At 25.4% G+C, this 17,802-nt stretch overlaps 2 protein-coding genes across 4 annotated transcripts; both read right to left on the bottom strand.

Annotated features, from left to right (window-relative positions):
- Positions 1-1,720: 1,720 nt before the first annotated feature.
- Positions 1,721-3,870, bottom strand: LOC119672236 (tumor susceptibility gene 101 protein-like). 2 transcript variants are annotated; one of them, XM_038083240.1, is made up of 9 exons: positions 3,650-3,870; positions 3,503-3,587; positions 3,252-3,317; positions 3,029-3,192; positions 2,862-2,970; positions 2,589-2,791; positions 2,309-2,521; positions 2,112-2,245; positions 1,721-2,057 (listed from the first exon to the last, which is right to left on the bottom strand). In XM_038083240.1, the coding sequence occupies exons 1-9, from the start codon at positions 3,692-3,694 to the stop codon at positions 1,871-1,873; spliced, it is 1,206 nt and encodes a 401-aa protein (XP_037939168.1). In that variant the 5' UTR covers positions 3,695-3,870; the 3' UTR covers positions 1,721-1,870. The 2 variants fall into 2 exon arrangements, with proteins under 2 accessions (XP_037939168.1, XP_037939167.1); XM_038083239.1 differs by having other exon boundaries at positions 2,589-2,809; positions 3,650-3,869.
- Positions 3,871-8,570: 4,700 nt separating this feature from the next.
- On the bottom strand, positions 8,571-15,534 carry LOC119668362 (tyrosine-protein phosphatase non-receptor type 61F; the record flags this gene model as incomplete). 2 transcript variants are annotated; one of them, XM_038077838.1, is given in 7 exon segments in its annotated part: positions 8,571-8,816; positions 12,902-13,027; positions 13,118-13,677; positions 13,777-13,920; positions 14,735-14,960; positions 15,039-15,301; positions 15,361-15,534. In XM_038077838.1, coding segments are annotated over 7 exon segments (1,530 nt in total), but the record flags the coding sequence as incomplete, so codon positions are not given.
- Positions 15,535-17,802: the final 2,268 nt, after the last annotated feature.

Below are 17,802 nucleotides of genomic sequence, written 5' to 3'. Positions count from 1 at the left end.
AGTAGCGAATTAAATCAATCAGTATTTTAAACGGTGTTTGTAAGATCTAAACTTGCTTAGAAATAAATATTGCTATTTTGTGAATCAAAACATAATTTCGTATATTTCTGTAATTTTTACAACATAATTTTTTGGACTTATTACTAGAATCATGCAGGTACGCAGATGTAAGAAATTATGTTTAAAAAAAACATCGCAATCTTATGGGATAGGATAGGCTTACTTTACCCAACAGAATTTTCTGTATTTATTACAAGAATCAAACAGGTACGCAGCTGTAGGAGATTCTGTTTAAAATAACCAGAATAAACTTAATTGATGACGACTCTTGTAGAATTGCCTTCTTGTTGGTGTCCGAAATTGAGATATGTATATAAAAATCTTTAAATCCATTTTCGTCTTTTTTGTAAACTAGATACGCACCTAAGATATTAATCATTAGGTTATATGAATCACTGCACCCGGTTAGTTAAAGTGATAATCCAACCATTTGAGTATGGCCTATTAGATACTTACCATTCAATTAGTCTACAATTGATTACATTTGAAAATAGGTATAAATAAGTCAGTGTATTAAAACATTTTTTTTTTTTAGATTTGGAAGTTATAACCGGGGAAGACGATCAGGTCACTATGCCAGGTTGTACTTTAAGAATACTTTTAATTATTATCATATAAAAATTTAATAATTTTTAAAGTACAATGAACTGTGTTTTTAGTTTTTCGGAATTATAATGATTTTATTCAGCTACATATGTTGATGATCGTGGACTAGAATCGCAGGTATCAGAAAATAATTTTGTGATTTCGTTTCTCATATGAGACAATTTCTTATGTACTCAAATAAAGTATTGTATTTGTTTATAAAGTGTTCGAGATCGGCCAGGTCTGCGACACTTGTCAGTTCCGACAACTAAGTGCCGTTCAGAACCAACCAAAGGGATTTTACAAACAGGTCCCGTGGGTTATAACAACAACATTTGTTTATAAGTATGTAAGATGATTTATATCATCGTACATATATGTATATTAGTTTTCAGCTGATGCTCACTATTCTTATCAGTTTTTTACTATGACAAAAAAATTGAAGGTGGTAGTCATTTATTTTTACAGATGACCAAGTGCTTCTCACTACTCCCAAGATAGAACAGGAAAGAAACTCAACTGAGGATTTCTAAAAATAGTTTTGTAAGCAATCGTTTCTGATATGAGACTGTTTTTACGTACTCTAATAAAAATTTATATTTGTATATAAATGTTATCAATTTTACAGTTGCATATTAAAATATTGCCTATAAGGTTCACTTGTGGTTACAAAAACAAATGCTATACAATCAATTTTACACTTGTATGTTAAAATATTTCCCCTTTCCCTATAAAGCCGACATGTGGTTACAATACCAACAGATGACGTGTTTCCATAATACAATTTCTCAGAAAGTAATAACAAAAGTTAACAATAAAATTTCAAAATTAAATAATGGAAATTAAACGTGGTCTGCGTCTTGCAGACCAAACCAAATTAATTAAACTAAGTCCTTTCAAATACCACTGAAAATGGATATTAGCAGGTATTCGAAACATTTGTATGGTCAACCATATTATATGATTTAAAATAATTTTTCATAAAACATGTCTCACCATGAACCATTTTTTTACTTTAAAATGGATACATTGTCATTTCAGACAAAATATATTTAAATAGAAAGTAATTTTATTTAGCAAAACCTAACAATTTTATTAAATTATAAATTGCAGTAACTAATGTTAATAGAGTATATATATATATATATGATAAAATTTAATATATATCAATATGAGTGAATTTTATTTTATTTTAACATCAATTCAATGCCAATTGTCGAAAACACTAACCAGCAAGTCCCGCTTTTTGTCTACATTTTTGCATGACAGCTCTCAGCATAAATTGCTTACGAGATAGTTGACGTACATGTTTCAAGAATGTTTCCAAATCAATTACGCCACTACGCAGCGCTTCACCTAAGTAATATATGGCATCTTCAGTAGCAGCTTCTTCTGCATATGAGTTCAGTAATCTACAATAAATACACATAATATATAAAAAAGTAATTATTGTATACAGGACATACTGTCTATATAAAGGTGCTGTGGTGGTTACTGCTTCATCTGGATCAATTCCTTCAGAATTTTCCATTGATTCTAAACTCTTCTCTAATTCCTGTTCTTTATCACGTAAAATATTGATGTTTTTCTGCATTTCAACCTAACAAATTAAAAACGTATTAATTTATAAATCAATGATCAAACAAGTTGTAATGATGCTTACCTCTTCCCGTTGTAAACGTGCAATAATTGCATCAATTTTAGTACTACCTTCTACCAACTCTTGCTTTGTACGATTCAGTGTATCAATTTCTGCTTGATATTGGTTAACTTTCTCCTCCAAACGGCGTCGCAGCTTATCCTCAACAGCGCTTATGAGAGATGCTTTTATATGTTCCTCTGTGATTGTACCTGTAGAGCCGGGATTTGTAGGATTCTAACAAAAATTTTAACAAACACACTCTTTACGTTCAAATATTAAATTGAAATAATAATATGCATACATATCCAGAATTATATCCAGGAACTGTTGGAAAATTCATATAGCCTGAGTAACCACTTGCATTTGGGCCAGGATTAACATTGCCCGGCGTTGGGTAAGGTGGATAGGAGCCAAAATTATTTCTAGTAGGATATGGTGGGAAAGCACCACCGCTACCACCAGCTGTGGGGTATGGTAAATAACCGGTGCCAGCGCCACTGCCACCTGGTTGTGGCATAAATGCTATTGTATGAAGTAATTTAATAAATATAATACTTTAATGAAATTAACTTACTGGAAGCTGGATAAGGCGCCACTTGCTCTTTAGGCTTCGAATAAACCGGTGGATGATCACCAAAAGTAAAAATCATTACTTGTATAAGTGACACTAGATCAGATGTATGCTAAAAAAGTTTAGTTTATTAGATTTATTTTACTTTGTTCACAATTTAATTCACTCACAGGTTGCCAATCGTGCAGATAAGGTAAATATATTTTTCCATTATAATCCACATACATGGAGCATTTAATTTGCATTGTTGGTGTTGGCTTTACGAAGCAAATTGGTGCATTGTTAGGATGTGTGTCCATTAACCATATACAAATTGGAATGTAATATGTATTATCTTATAAAATAATTTTTATTTAGTTTCAGTTTGTTTTTCTTTTTTACTGTAAGACTTACTTTTATAAACCACTGGAATAGTTCCATCCAAACAGAATAAATCCTTTGCAGAGCCATCATTAAAAACTAATAAAGAAAAATTATATTTAACATTAACTTAATTTCATTTAATCAAATTATTTGTCATCAGACAAATTTTCTCTATTGTCTCCTCCCCTAGTTTTGTAAACAAAAACAATGAGTGATTTTACATTTGTGAAAGACAATTGCGGGGAGGAACATAGAAATTGATTGTTATTATTAATATATACCATATTGTTGTAGTTTGTAAGATAAACTGCGGTAATTCGCTACCACCAGCAATACATCCCTTTTTGCTGCAGCCGCATTTTGATACTATATTGTATTAAAAAAAATGTATAAATGAATTTAATTAAAACATAAAACAATTAATTTACTTTTGATAGTAATTTTGTTATTTGTGCTTCAACACCCGCGTTCATTTCGTTTTTTTAAATTTCGTTTGTGGTTATTGATATATACAATTTATTTGTTTTTTTTTTGCTTATTAAATGACTTGGAAATATACGCAATAAATATATCGTTCAACAATGCAGCTGAGAAAACTCTTTGACCATTTTTTCTTTGCTAATGACACCACAAATGACAATTCTTTGTAAGATGAGTAATTCCTCACAATAACTTTCAAAATGTTCATCAGCAGTGCTGCCATATCTAGATTTTTTATGAATAAAATTACTTAAAAGTGTTTATGTCGTGTAAAACTGTGTTTCAAGCAATTATTGAATTACCAGCTTAAAATGAACATTATTATCAACAAAAACGATGAAAGAAAATTTTTTTTTAAAATTTAATTTCCTTGATTGCGATCTGTCGCTAAGGAATAGACAATGAACAATATTTAAGAGTAAGTAGATAAATACTTAAAATTTTTATGGGCTTGAATGTACTGTGCTCAGTAGCACATCCGTCTGTTGAAATCGATCACAAATTAAAGTTCCAGTGGCATTTATTTGTGGAGACGTGTGAACTTTCTTCTTTCTGCTATAATTCTACTAACAAAATGGTTAAAATGATATTGCAAATGGTTTTTGTAATTTCTGGCTTGACTTTTTATAACATCCTTAACTACGGAGATGTTGAGATCGCGGTGTTTACATTTATTTGTCATATATCTATAGGAGATTTGAGATTATTCTAAGTGGTTTTGATTGGAAACGTTGGATTATCTCCATATTTCAAGATGCAGCAGTTCCCCAGAGTTCAATGTCATAAGTGTACCTTTATTGATAATAAGTTTATTTTCGATTGAGAGCTTTGAGTTTTTATTCAGTATCCAGTAGAGCTCCCACAATCTGATGCCAAAAGCTTTTATTTTTGTAAAAAAACCGAATTAAGATATTGTGTTCCTTGAACTACAACATCTGAATTGTATTCATAGTTCATTTACTTATCGATAAAGAAAAAACAAAATACATATTTGCTTGAAGGGTAGAAGTCCCCCACCGAAATAAATCAAAGGAATATATTTATATATATATGTATGTATTTATTAATAATGTTTTGTATTATGAGAGTTTAAAAAGATGAAAGAGTATAAAGGCCATGTGTGTGTTAAGAAGAATTTCATGGACTCTTCGTGAGCAAAATTGTTGTTGTTTTTTAAAGGAAATTATAAAATTGAGATTAAGAGACAAAACAATATGTAGGTTTAAATTTTGTCATAAGAGGCGGGGCTATTTGTGCCTTGTCACTTAGGCAAAATAGTGTAATTCAGTAATATATGTCAACATTTGTGTCGTTTAGAAGCACTGCATAAGATGCAATTTCGTCAAAGCCCAAACGAGACAATTTTGACGAGCCCATGACATTCTACATAACATGGCCCTTAGAGTTTTAATAAGAGTTTTTATTTATTGAAATTATATAAAATCATTTCTGCTGAAACGTTCATGGTTAGAATAATATTTTCCAGTATTGTTTTGCATCCTGAAAAACCAACGGAAGTATTAAGAGTTTCCTAAACATCTCATCTTAATTACCCTTTTATATGGTAGTGTGAATGTTGTGCAATACTATGTAGTCAGAAGTTTAATCAGTTATATCTGTATATAACGGTTACAGCGATCAGTTACATTTTTAGTAATAATGTTTATATATATTTAAATACAATACGAAATTAACACATTTATCTGATCATGGTTTGATTACCCAAAATTTCAGTACATTTAGGCATACAGTAATATATCATCCTCTTTCTAGCTAAAACGCAATATAGAGAAAAGTTTTCAGGAGAATAGTGCATTGATTGCTGTTTGACTATTTGTGTAGATATAGATGTCTGCACCTTTTAAAACATAAGGAAGGTTAGAACGATCGTATAACTCATAAGTATGTACCTATGAACGTATCAAATGTGAGTGAGATTTGCGGAGCTGCATTGGTTCTAAACAGTTGCGCATTATTCAAGTTTATAAGTCTCAATTTGCTGAGATTTCCAGCAAAACAATACTCCCTGTTAATGTAAACCATTATTACTTATATCTTCATGCTACAAATCGGGCTACAGATACAATTATGACAATCCGAATTGTAATAAACACATAGGTTATTTGAAATATAAGAATGAATGAAAAGCTGAAAATTATGTATAAACCTTAATTTAAAAATGTGATGTCCTTGCTGCTTAGATTTTTGATATATTCATAATATGTAGCCCATCTATTATCTCAACAATTGATATAAGAGTTCAATACAATGTACTCTAATGTACCTCAATCTGAAAATATTCCTTTTACCCAGTTGCATTCGTTGATATTTCTTTTCATAATGTTACAAAAATCAATAAAGCTGCTGTGCAAATAGTAATTAAATAAAGTATGATTATCTCCAGCAAAAATTTTATCTATAAAGTGTAAGAAACATAGCGTGTATTCATTTAAATTGATCTGTAACTGTAGATTACTCATAAAATCGGTTAATCATTATTTTCTTTTAATAATTAAACTCTTAATAATTAGAAATGATTAACACTTTAAATAAACAGTACAATGATTATGAGTATCTAGTAAAACATCTAAAGCACGTACAGATATGTCTCTAATATTCGTGTATATATATTATAAGATATATTCAAGATATTAAAAATTTAATGTATGTTTTTGTAATTATATCTTTTGAAAATATTCATATACCTTAAGACTAAAATAGAAGATTTATATATAAAAATATATAATATATATACATATAAATATAAGTGTATACAAAATACATACATATTTATAAATAAATATTAATAATACATAATATTATTTATTTCCATAAAATACATATAAAATAAATATACATATTTATCAAGTAAATATAAATAACTATCAAATATTTATAAATATCTATCAATTATATAGAAAATATATATATATAAATGTATATCTATTAATATTATATAAAACATATTCTAGTTAATATAAGTATATATAATAATATGATAGTAAATATATATCTAATTAATATATATTATAATATATATCTATTAATAGTATATATATAGATATATATCTATTAATATAATATATATAAATATATATCTATTAAATATATATATAAATATATATCTATTAAATAATATATATATAAATATATATCTATTAAATTAATATAATATATAAAATAATTAATATATATCTATTAAATATAATAATAAATATAATATATATAAATATATATATATACATATATATATAATATATATATTAAATATATATATATAAATATATTCTATTAAATATATATACATATCTGTTAGATACATATATATATATTTATATATATATAAATAAAATAATTATATATATTTATCAAAATTGACACTTATTGGTATATATATTTATATATCTATGAATGTTTATAAAAATTGATACATTTTTATGCTTAAAAGGGATCAGAGACATATATACATACATATTTATATAAAATAATTATACATATTTATTAAAGTTGACACCTATAAGTACATATATTTATATATCTCTGAATGTTTATAAAAATAGATATATGTTGATGCTTCAAATTATTAATAGTTAGTTACAAAGCTTTAGTAATTTGAGTTTAACTTGGATTTGAACATTTGCATCGAACATTTGAGTTGTCCGATCTATTTAAAAAGTTCGAGATAAACAAATAATAAATTTGCTTTATATTTATATTTATTTATATTTTATTTTCATTTTGACAGCTAAAAGTACAATCGAAACTCTTGTGTGAATATAGTATTATATCATAAACGCATATAACGAATGTTGTAATGCTGAGTAAATATACGTAAATTTTTGAATGGATCGATGTACGAGTTCATTAAAGTATCTCAAACAGCTTGAATAATATTTGAAGCACACATATATATATATACTGGTGTACACATACATAAATATATATAAATATTGTCATATATTTGTATATTAATGTATACATAATGATATAGTAAAATAAAATATTTAATTATATATTAATATATAAGTATATATACAAATATAATGTAACATATACATAATTATTAATGTATTGTTAATACATTTTATTTGTTAAAATAATATTGTTTATTTAAGACCGACGTTACATTGGTCAATAAAAAGCACATAGTTTCGATATTAACGAAAATGAATTTATTTTTATTAACATAAATAATTAGTTTTTATGTACAATTTTTATGATTTAAAAGAATTTTGAATATATACCAATATAACAATTAAATAGTTTTTTTTTTTAACAATTTTTGTTATTCTCAATATTTTTAAAATTGTACAATTTTTATTTTTGAAAAGTTAAGGAGTTGACTATGTGCTCCTTGTAAACAATATCGTCTTTATTACAAATATTAAATTTAAATCAAAAATAAAAAATTTAATGCACTTTTATATATATGTTATATAAAGTTAATTTAATAAAAACGATTTAACTTAAAACAATTAATTAAGTAATTAAGTTAATAGTTATTAAAATTTAGTTCACAATTTTTAGAATTAAAAATTATTATTAGCAAAAAATAATAGTACAGCTAAAATTCGAGTTCGAAATATATTCAAAAATTTCCCGGACCATGAAATAGTAATTTTTTACTTTTTAGAAATTAATCAAAAAATTGAATAATCAATTATTTGCTATTATTTAATAAAATTAGCAATAAATCTATTATATACCTAGATTATGTATAAATACTTTGCCTGTGCTAATTTTATGATGTGGTTTAGATTTTTCAAATGATTATTACAATTAGAGTATACGTAAACAAATATATATATAAATATATATATCTACATATATCTACATATATCTATATATATCTATATTAGTTAAGTGCTATAAATTAGTTTTTATAAAAAAGATAAGTTTTTTATGTAACATTATTTTTTGTTTTTGTATTATTGCTGATATGATGACTGAATGGAGTTATTGTGCTGTATGCTATAGTACCAGGAGTAGTACAAATTAAATTGTGCCAATTTTCATTAAAGTTATATATAGTCAACGGCAATGTAGTGTTTTGGAACGCGCGCTCTTCAATAAAATCATCACTCGGTATCATTTTCATTTTTACCCCTCACACGCCTGAAACATAAAGTAAACACAATTCTATTTGTTAAAATTATAAAACAGAACAACATAACAGTATTAAAAAATATATATACAAATATATTTTAATGCTTGTCTTATAAATATATAGATTGAAGATTGAAATTTATGTTATTTTTTTTTCAGTTTCACGTTTCAATAAACTTTAAATAAATTGAAGTCATTCGGTTTTTTAAAGTTAGAATCTCAGTTTATTTTGTAGAGTCTATAATATTTTTTTTTTTGTGTTTTGCATTTTATTTATATTATTTATTTAGTTATCTTATAAATTTTGCTTACAAGGGATACATATATAAAAATAAATTATTTTTTTATTCTTATGTATATATATATGTATGCTTATGTCTATGAAAGTTTAAACTTAAATAAAAACAAATCCAAAATTAAAGAATGTCGTCAGAATTCTTTATATATACATACGTATATATGTATATGTAAGTTTATATATAATATGTGTAAATATGCTTATATATACCATATATACAATATATAAACATATACACACAAAAATATATATGTATACAAATATATATTGTTGTTAATATTTAAATAACATAGATTTTTTATATGTATATTATATATAGTAATAGTATTAAGGGTATTTTCTAGAGTTATAATTTACTTAAAAAATGCTTCAGTAATGCAAACATTTGTAACACTCTGCTTCTTCTTTTTTTTTTCTTGTATAATAAAATTCAGAAAATTAAACATTTAAATTATTAAATTATTTTTTTTTTTGTTTTGTAATTTTTAATAGAAATTAAAATATTTCTAAACAAAAAATATTTAAATTAAAAAATAATAAAAGCATTATTATGGTTGTTAACACAAGACAATCGATAACTTTATAGCTTAAAATTTTTATATTTGAAAATCTTTAATATATTAAAAAAAATATAAAGCCACTAACTAGATTTTAGATATTCAATTGAATTAATAAATATAATAAAATATAGTAAAGCTCTTAGATTATTGATATTCAATTAAATAAGCTTAACTATAACTAACAAATTTCTGTTTTTGTCTCAAAAATGTGAACCTTTAATACCAATATTTTAACAAATATGCCTCTCAAATATTTTACAACGATATAATAAATTATAGTAAAAATAAATACCTAAATTGAAACTTTTGAATATATATAAATAAAATTGCTATCAGGTCTGTACATAGATTATTAAGCAAAAAATTAACAGATATTTTTTAAACAAAAACGTTAATATTATGTATATATATAAATTGTTGTATAAATGAATATATACGATAACTTAAAATTTTTCTGTAAATTATACATGTTAATATATTGATTCATAAGAAGTCTAGCATTTAAAACCCAAAAATGTACAAAAATGTAAAGCAAAAAGTAGTGAAAAATAAACTGATTAAAAACGGAAAGCAGTAATGGGAAAATAGGAGGAGTTTTAACAGACTCGTAAATCCTTTTGCTTTAATCGGAAGATATTCAAATAATATTTGGTATAGTATAAAAATTAATTTTATAAAACGGCAAGATAGATCAGTATAAGCAATAACAAAATATTTTCCTAAGAAGCACTACACACGTTAAAATGCTTGTTCAAGCAAGACATATGCATGTATGATATACTTATATATGTTTCCTTGAACTATGCATATGACGTTAAGCATCAAACACACATATACACTGTTCATTTACTTATTAATAACTTTTTGCTTAAAGAAAAATTTCAATTATATATCATCCATTTCAAATATATTTCGTCATTATATTCAAAATGCTTGATTATGCAAATAGACCGTCTGTAGCGCGCTTTAGGTTTATTATGTTTAAAATCATCAATACGATTGTACTTAATTTTATAATTTTACAAAATTTACTATACCTAATCAGTTATAATAACATTTTAGAATAAAACATATAATTTAATATAAATTTATAATTTACTATAGTACAATTTAGATTATGCATTGAAATTCAGAACAAAGTGTTATTAATTTATCATTGCAACTAGATCGTGTTGTGAGGTCAGTAGTACATATATCAAAAATAACTTCTATACTTTTAGTAGTTAGATGTTAGTAAAATTAAATATAAAAAGTGGAAAAAAATAGAATAAAGGTAGAGTTAAGGTAGAGGTGCACATAAAATGTGTTAAATTATTACTTGAAGTACTTTATAGTTTGGTTCCATAAGTGATTTGCCTATAATTTAAAATTTAACAAGATTTAAATCTTCTATTTAGTTTAAATTTCTACAAAAATTAAAAGCTCTTACACACTCTTCCCAAAAAGAGAAAGCAATATTTAAAATTTGTAGTCGTGTACATTCACAGATAAAATAAAATTGGTATAAGAAGAAACGTTAGATATTAGTAGTATTGCCAAAAAAATGTTTTTTTTTATAGAACTAATTTTCTATCATCTATTACAAAAATAGCAAATAGCAATAGATATTGCATGACCCAAATATTAAATTAAAAAAAAAAATCATTGAAAAAAATTCTTTAAATAGAAAATTGTGATTAAACCATATATTTACAAATTAACGGTGCAGTGAATTTTGCTAAAATCACATTATATTATTTTAACTCATTTAAATCTTCCTGGAACTGCCTAAATTTTGTTTGAAAAATATATATTCAAACGTAATCAATTTAATATTTATAAAAGAAAAATTTCAACTGAACTATAAAAATTACTTGTTATTTAAATATAAAAGTTCGGTACATTTTTAAAACAATGTGCGTTAATATATACGTGTGTGTTGTTTTAACATTTGCTAGTTTAAAAACAATATTTGCAAACAAATGATACGATCATTTTTTAAATAAATTAAAAATTCACTTTAATTTAAAATGAATATTAAAAGTAAATTTAAATTGGGTAATTTCTTGCCAAAAAATAAAAATAATTTTAATATTTTAATAAAATTACTTTGGCACATTTATATTGTTGTAATGCAAATGTGAACAAAATTTGAAAAATTATAAAATATACTATATATTTTGTATTATTTGATAAATATTAAGATTTATAGACAGAAAGTAAACGAAAGTAAACTATGAAAAAAAAAAAAACTTGTAGACTCTAAATGTTTGCAATTTAATTGCTTTCATTGTGCTTTTTAAAAGCTTACAAGAAAGTAAAGTGGGTTAATCTTAGCCCTAAATAAATAGTATATATGATTTCTAATAACTATTACAACATAGAAATGGATTTTAACTTATTTTTATATAAGCTATATATGCCTATATAGAAACATATTTATATGGAGCATATATATATATACATGCAGATATATATATATACAGCATATAAGATATATATATATATAGTGTATTAATATATTTTTATTATTATTTTTTTTTTTTTTAATAAAACTTGTTCTAATTTTTCAGTCTATTGTAATTTACTCGAAAAGATGTTTTAACGGTCACTCTACAGTTTTATTCATTACAAAATAGAAAATTGTAAACTGTGCAGCAAATTTGTATTATATTAATTAACTAAAATATGCATATATGTTTGTTGTTTATAAATATTAAATAAAAAATTAAATTTAGTGTTAGAACAATAAAAGCAATAGCAGTTATATTAATGATATTTTTGTTTTAAATTTTTTGTGTGAGGATTTTTCACTTAAGTGTTTACAGAAACTTCTTAGCAACGTACAAATTTATCAAAAAAAAATTCATACAAATTTAAAAACCTTAAAAATTACTTATAAAATTATTATTATTATTATATTAGTAAAAAGTTTTGATTTCTAATTCTTCTGTTAAACAAGTGTTATTGTGTTATTGTGTATGTGTGAATTGTACGTTTCTTTTCCTATATTCAGGGTTGTCGGTGTCCGTCTAAGCCCACACTAAAGTGCTTTGGGAGTTTGTGGTAGTTTTTTTATTTTATTTTTTTTTCTCTCAGTTTTGTTAGCAAAAACTAATGTTCTCACAAGTTAATTAAATGTTCTAAGTAATATGTTAACAATAGAAGAAAATTTAATATTTTAGGTCAATTTTGTATAGGCGTACACACATATTACACCCACAATTACACCTGTAGCTATATATGTAACTAATGACCTTCGTTTTTTCGCCGCCTGTTGGTTTTCTTCAGCTTCGCGTTGCTTCCGTTTAATTTCGTTTACTCTTTGTTCGATATTTGCTTGACGTTCGACTCGTTTTCGCCGTTTCAGTTCATTATCCGGACTAAAAACAAAAACAAAAAAATTTAGTTATTTTTAATCACATTTTCATTAAATGTAAAAATATAAATTAAATTCATATATATAAATATACCTTGTAGTACGATTAGTTAAGCCTTCAATACCATTTAATTTTCTTACATCATTAAGGTCTTCTGTGGTATTGTTTTGTAAATCATCAAATTTCGTATTAGATCCATTACTCTCATTATTTGCGTTTTCATCATCTGCTGCTTCATCGTCACTATCATCTTCATATAAATCGTTTTCATCACTATCTGAATCATTAATACAATCTAGTGAGTTTTGATTTTTCTGTGATGGCGGCAGTGGTGGGAGTGGTCGATTTGACATATTATCAATTGTTTTTTCATTATTTATAAAGTTATTGAGCGCATCCTTATTCTTGTGCTGATTATTGTCTGGAGCATAAAGATCATCATTAAAGCTCTCACTTGTTGGTATTTTAGGCAGGGGTTTAGTTTGTGTACCACACAGATTTAATGTTAACATTCCACCAGCAGTGCCAGCTAATGGTAATAGGGAAAGTGAGCGTGGTGGAGGTAGAGGCGGTGGAGTTTCGTCTAAATTAAAAGGTTCGCATCGTTGATCATCATTCCGTATAATTGGTTCCTCTTTATAATCAATAAAACTCTGTAAAAATAAAATTTATAGTAAAATTAAATTAGTAGATAATTTTCTAAAATAATACCTAAAAATTATGTAAAATTTTCAAAACTTAATTATACTTACGGGATCTTTAAGTAACTTCATGCCTTCGATTATTGCTTGATATGAAAAGTATAATTGATCCATAGTTTGTATTAAGCCCATACGATATGTTCGCAATTCAGATAAAACATCTTTAACTGAGACATCATCTTCTCCTCTATCGATCTATATTTAAAACATTTTTATTGATCATAATATTTAATAATTGATTGAAGATTCCTATTGAAGTCGATTATTTTATTCTACTAGTTCAATTTATATTTAAAACATTTTTATATATCTTAAGTTATTGATATCACTTTAAAAATCGTATTGGTTATGCATTATGAACTGATCAAAAACCTGCATTTACTTGTTGTTTTAAAAAAATGTATTTTGAGTAATATTTGTTTAGGTATAAAGGGAATTTACGTTTAAACGTAGATAAGGACGCATCGCAGATAATATAATAATATTGAATCTACTTAATAGAAACTTAGAATCTAATAGACTGTTTGTCTGGTAAATGTAAGTAATTAATTGACTAAAAGGGTTATTGTTTATAAAGGGAATTTACGTTTAAACGTAGATAAGGAGGCATCGCAGATGATGTAATAACATTGAATCTACTTAATAGAAACTTAGAATCTAATAGACTGTTTGTCTGGTGAATGTAAGTAATAAATTGACTAAAAGGGTTATTGTTTATAAAGGGAATTTACGTTTAAACGTAGATAAGGAGGCATCGCAGATGATGTAATAACATCGAATCTACGTAATAGAAACTTAGAAACTAAACGACTATTTGTCTGATGAACGTAACTGACTAAAAGGGATAATCAAACAAAACTTTGTAAATTAATTTTTCGTAAATCTAAGCATATCAAATTTGAATATGAATGAAATTAACAGAATTTTATATTTAAATATTTTATAAAATATTTGTACATTTATAATTAATTTATTTCAATAAATAAATCACATTAAAAAAAATACTTACCAATACTAAGCAACAATCGACTAAACAGAAAGTGCCTGATCGGCCAATACCAGCACTACAATGTACTACTGCAGGACCAACATCTGGTTCTAAAGCACCGGAATCACGCACTTGTTTAAGAAAACGTAAAAATGCTACTGGTGAGCTAGGAATGCCAAAGTCAGGCCAAGTTGTATAATGAAATTGTATAATCTCTCGACTCTGATTCGATTCTACGTCTGTTAACCTTTAAAATAATTTATATATATATATACATATATTATAAGTATTAGATTTATTTATGTTTATAACAAATTATATTTACTTGAACCATCTACGACAATAATCTTTATATTCTTCACAACGTAAGAGTTCTATTGTCAATTTTACTTCATTCAGTTTGAGCGCATGTTCTGCACCTTTTCTTTCCGGCCAATACAGATGACATTTGACTTGCTTCTTTTCCATTAATTTATTTAACATTAGTATAGCTTTCGTATTTTGCTCCCAAACCATTAACCAAAAATGGCCCACTGTATCGCCAAGAGGACCTTGCGTTAAAATATATTTTCTTTCGGCACGATCAAACTATTGAAATGAAATTTTAAATATGCAACACATTAAATATGATTAATTATTATTAATACCTTTACTAAATTTGCATTTATGTAGTCGACGCTTCCTCGATGAATTACAATCCGAGAGTGATCATAAGGATTTACGTCACGATATCTGTTTAAAAATCTATTTTGAGGCTTTTCTGATTCACTAGTTATAAAATGTTTCTCATTAGCTTCTCTATCACATTTTTCACGTAATTCCTGTAAGTAAATTATTAAAATAAACAAAATCAATAAATGGAATTTGATATTTTTTATAAGTAACTTTGCAAATACATATAATACAATAGACAATCATGTGTTGATATAGTGTAAGTTCTCCTAAGTAGATACAAAAGAAACCAGCAGTTCAGTTCTGTTAAGAAAACAGAACTTCCTTTTTTAGAAAACTTTGAATCAAAACATTGCACAAAGAGATGTTCATTTATGCGAGTATCTATTATAGATACTATTAGTATAACTATTAGCTATAACTATTAAGAAATATATATATATATACTTATAGAATTACAAAAACATTATAATAAGAGTTGATAAATTTTAAGTTGATCGTAACCAAATCGAACATGCTTATTTAACGGTTCAGATATTAATAAACTTTTTTCATATAAGACTATAACATCCATTACATATTTTTAGTAATATATATAAAAATTATTTTTTCTACAATACAAGTAAATATTGTAAAAAAATGAAACATACATATTTTAATAAAAAATCTCTATATTAATTCTTTGATTTGTCAGTTCTTCATCACACTAGGAAGTTATGGCTTTTAAATATAAACCAAATATCTTGGACCCATTCTTATTCCACTTTTAAATTAATTATTTACAACATTTAAAACAGCATTATTAAGGCAAAGACAATTGATATAATAGTAATTAACTATTTTATAAGGTTGGCCACCAATCGTACCGAGTGGAAGTTATTTGTTGCGGCCCTATGCTCCTCCTAGGAGTATAAGGATTAAATATATATATATATTATAAGGGGTTTATCAGTAGTTATTGTTATATTAATTGTAGCATTGTACATACATATAATGTAGACACAGACTATTTGCTTATATCAAAATAGTAGAAAATAGTATATTACATTAATTATTCAAGGTGTGATTAACAGAGTTCCATTTAGGAGGAAAACGCCTTTGTAACAAAATTATTCGGACAGTAATTGATTTTGTTTGGTTATTATTTATTTATTATTTACACTTTATAATAGTTTATTAAATAACATTTCTTATTTATCACTAAAAATGTAACCATTTGAATGAGTCAACGTTTTAGTGAATTTAGGAAATATATATAAAAATGCGATATAATCGTCCAGTTTTTTTAAATCATCTATATACCCTTATATGATGAATATTACAGTGCTCACTGGAGTTCTCTTTGGTCAGACTATTCATCACTAAGAACGACAGATCTATTTAGTTAACCTTTGAACTTAGTTTTTATCTTCTTTTTATATCCTAAGGTTTCTTGTAAGGAGTTTGATAGTAAAATGGAAAAATCGCTAAATATGGATATCAGGTCTTCAGACCTGACACTGCAACAAATCAACCAACCATATTCATATGAAGAAGTTGAAATACTATCTATGATTCATAAAACTATAGATTGTAAGTATTTAGCAAATCTGTTATTTTTTATAGAGATTAAAACGGCTTCGATCATAACGATATGTAAAATCATAACACTTCACTTTTACCCAATTTTTTATATTTAAGGATTAAAATAAATTGCTTATTAATCTTATATAAAAATGCTTCAACGATGTGTAGAAAAATTAGGCAGGAAAGAATAGAAATATTATGCAGCTTGGAATAAATTATTATTTTTCATGTCTTCGTGAGTACAACACGGTCAGAATAAGTTTTGTAGGGGTTAATTTTTGGTGTCAGAATAAGCAAACAATAATTATAATGTCTTACTACTACTACTCACACTACCACTACCACTTTCAACTTGTTATAGAAAAAAATTAAATCTTATTTACTGAATGTCTATTGATAGCTTGTAAATATGTAAATATAGAACAAATAATAAAAACTAATCTGTTATCAAATCTTCACATGGATTTTATTTTAATCAATGAAATGTCAATCAATTAAAAAACGTGAAGTGAAGTTGATGTTTACATTAAGTTGGTAAATTAGCATTTTTTAAAAGTTAATTGCCCTTAATTTAATTGAGGACAAAGATAATATAGTATTAAATTAGTTTTTGTTTTTGAATACAGTAAACAGACATTACCAGCCAACTTGTTTCCATTTAAGAGTGGTCAAGATCGGTCAAGGAGTTAAGTTTTTCCAAATAATGATGGAAAAAAATTTTCTTTTATAAAAATGTCGGTTCAAAAAGGATGTAATATGTGGGGATAGTTTTCACTGATTTGTTTTATTAGGTTTCATTGCTATGAGATCTATTTGCAAACTGACAGTTGGCTTAGGAAACTTTATATATA

This window comes from Teleopsis dalmanni, chromosome 1, assembly GCF_002237135.1.
Source record: "Teleopsis dalmanni isolate 2A chromosome 1, ASM223713v2, whole genome shotgun sequence".
NCBI lineage: Eukaryota > Metazoa > Arthropoda > Insecta > Diptera > Diopsidae > Teleopsis > Teleopsis dalmanni.
The sequence above is the reverse complement of the archived record's forward strand: the minus strand, read 5'-3'. Positions and strand labels throughout refer to the sequence as shown.

What these genes read in the sequence shown, in the direction of transcription:
- LOC119672236 (XM_038083239.1), bottom strand. Translation starts at nt 3,694, where the DNA reads ATGAACGCGGGTGTTGAAGCACAAATAACAAAATTACTATCAAAA. An exon ending in TTACAAACTACAACAATATG is followed by an intron (nt 3,318 to 3,502) that starts GTATATATTAAT and finishes TTTCTTTATTAG; the next exon opens with TTTTTAATGATGGCTCTGCA. An exon ending in CACGTTTACAACGGGAAGAG is followed by an intron (nt 2,246 to 2,308) that starts GTAAGCATCATT and finishes TTAATTTGTTAG; the next exon opens with GTTGAAATGCAGAAAAACAT.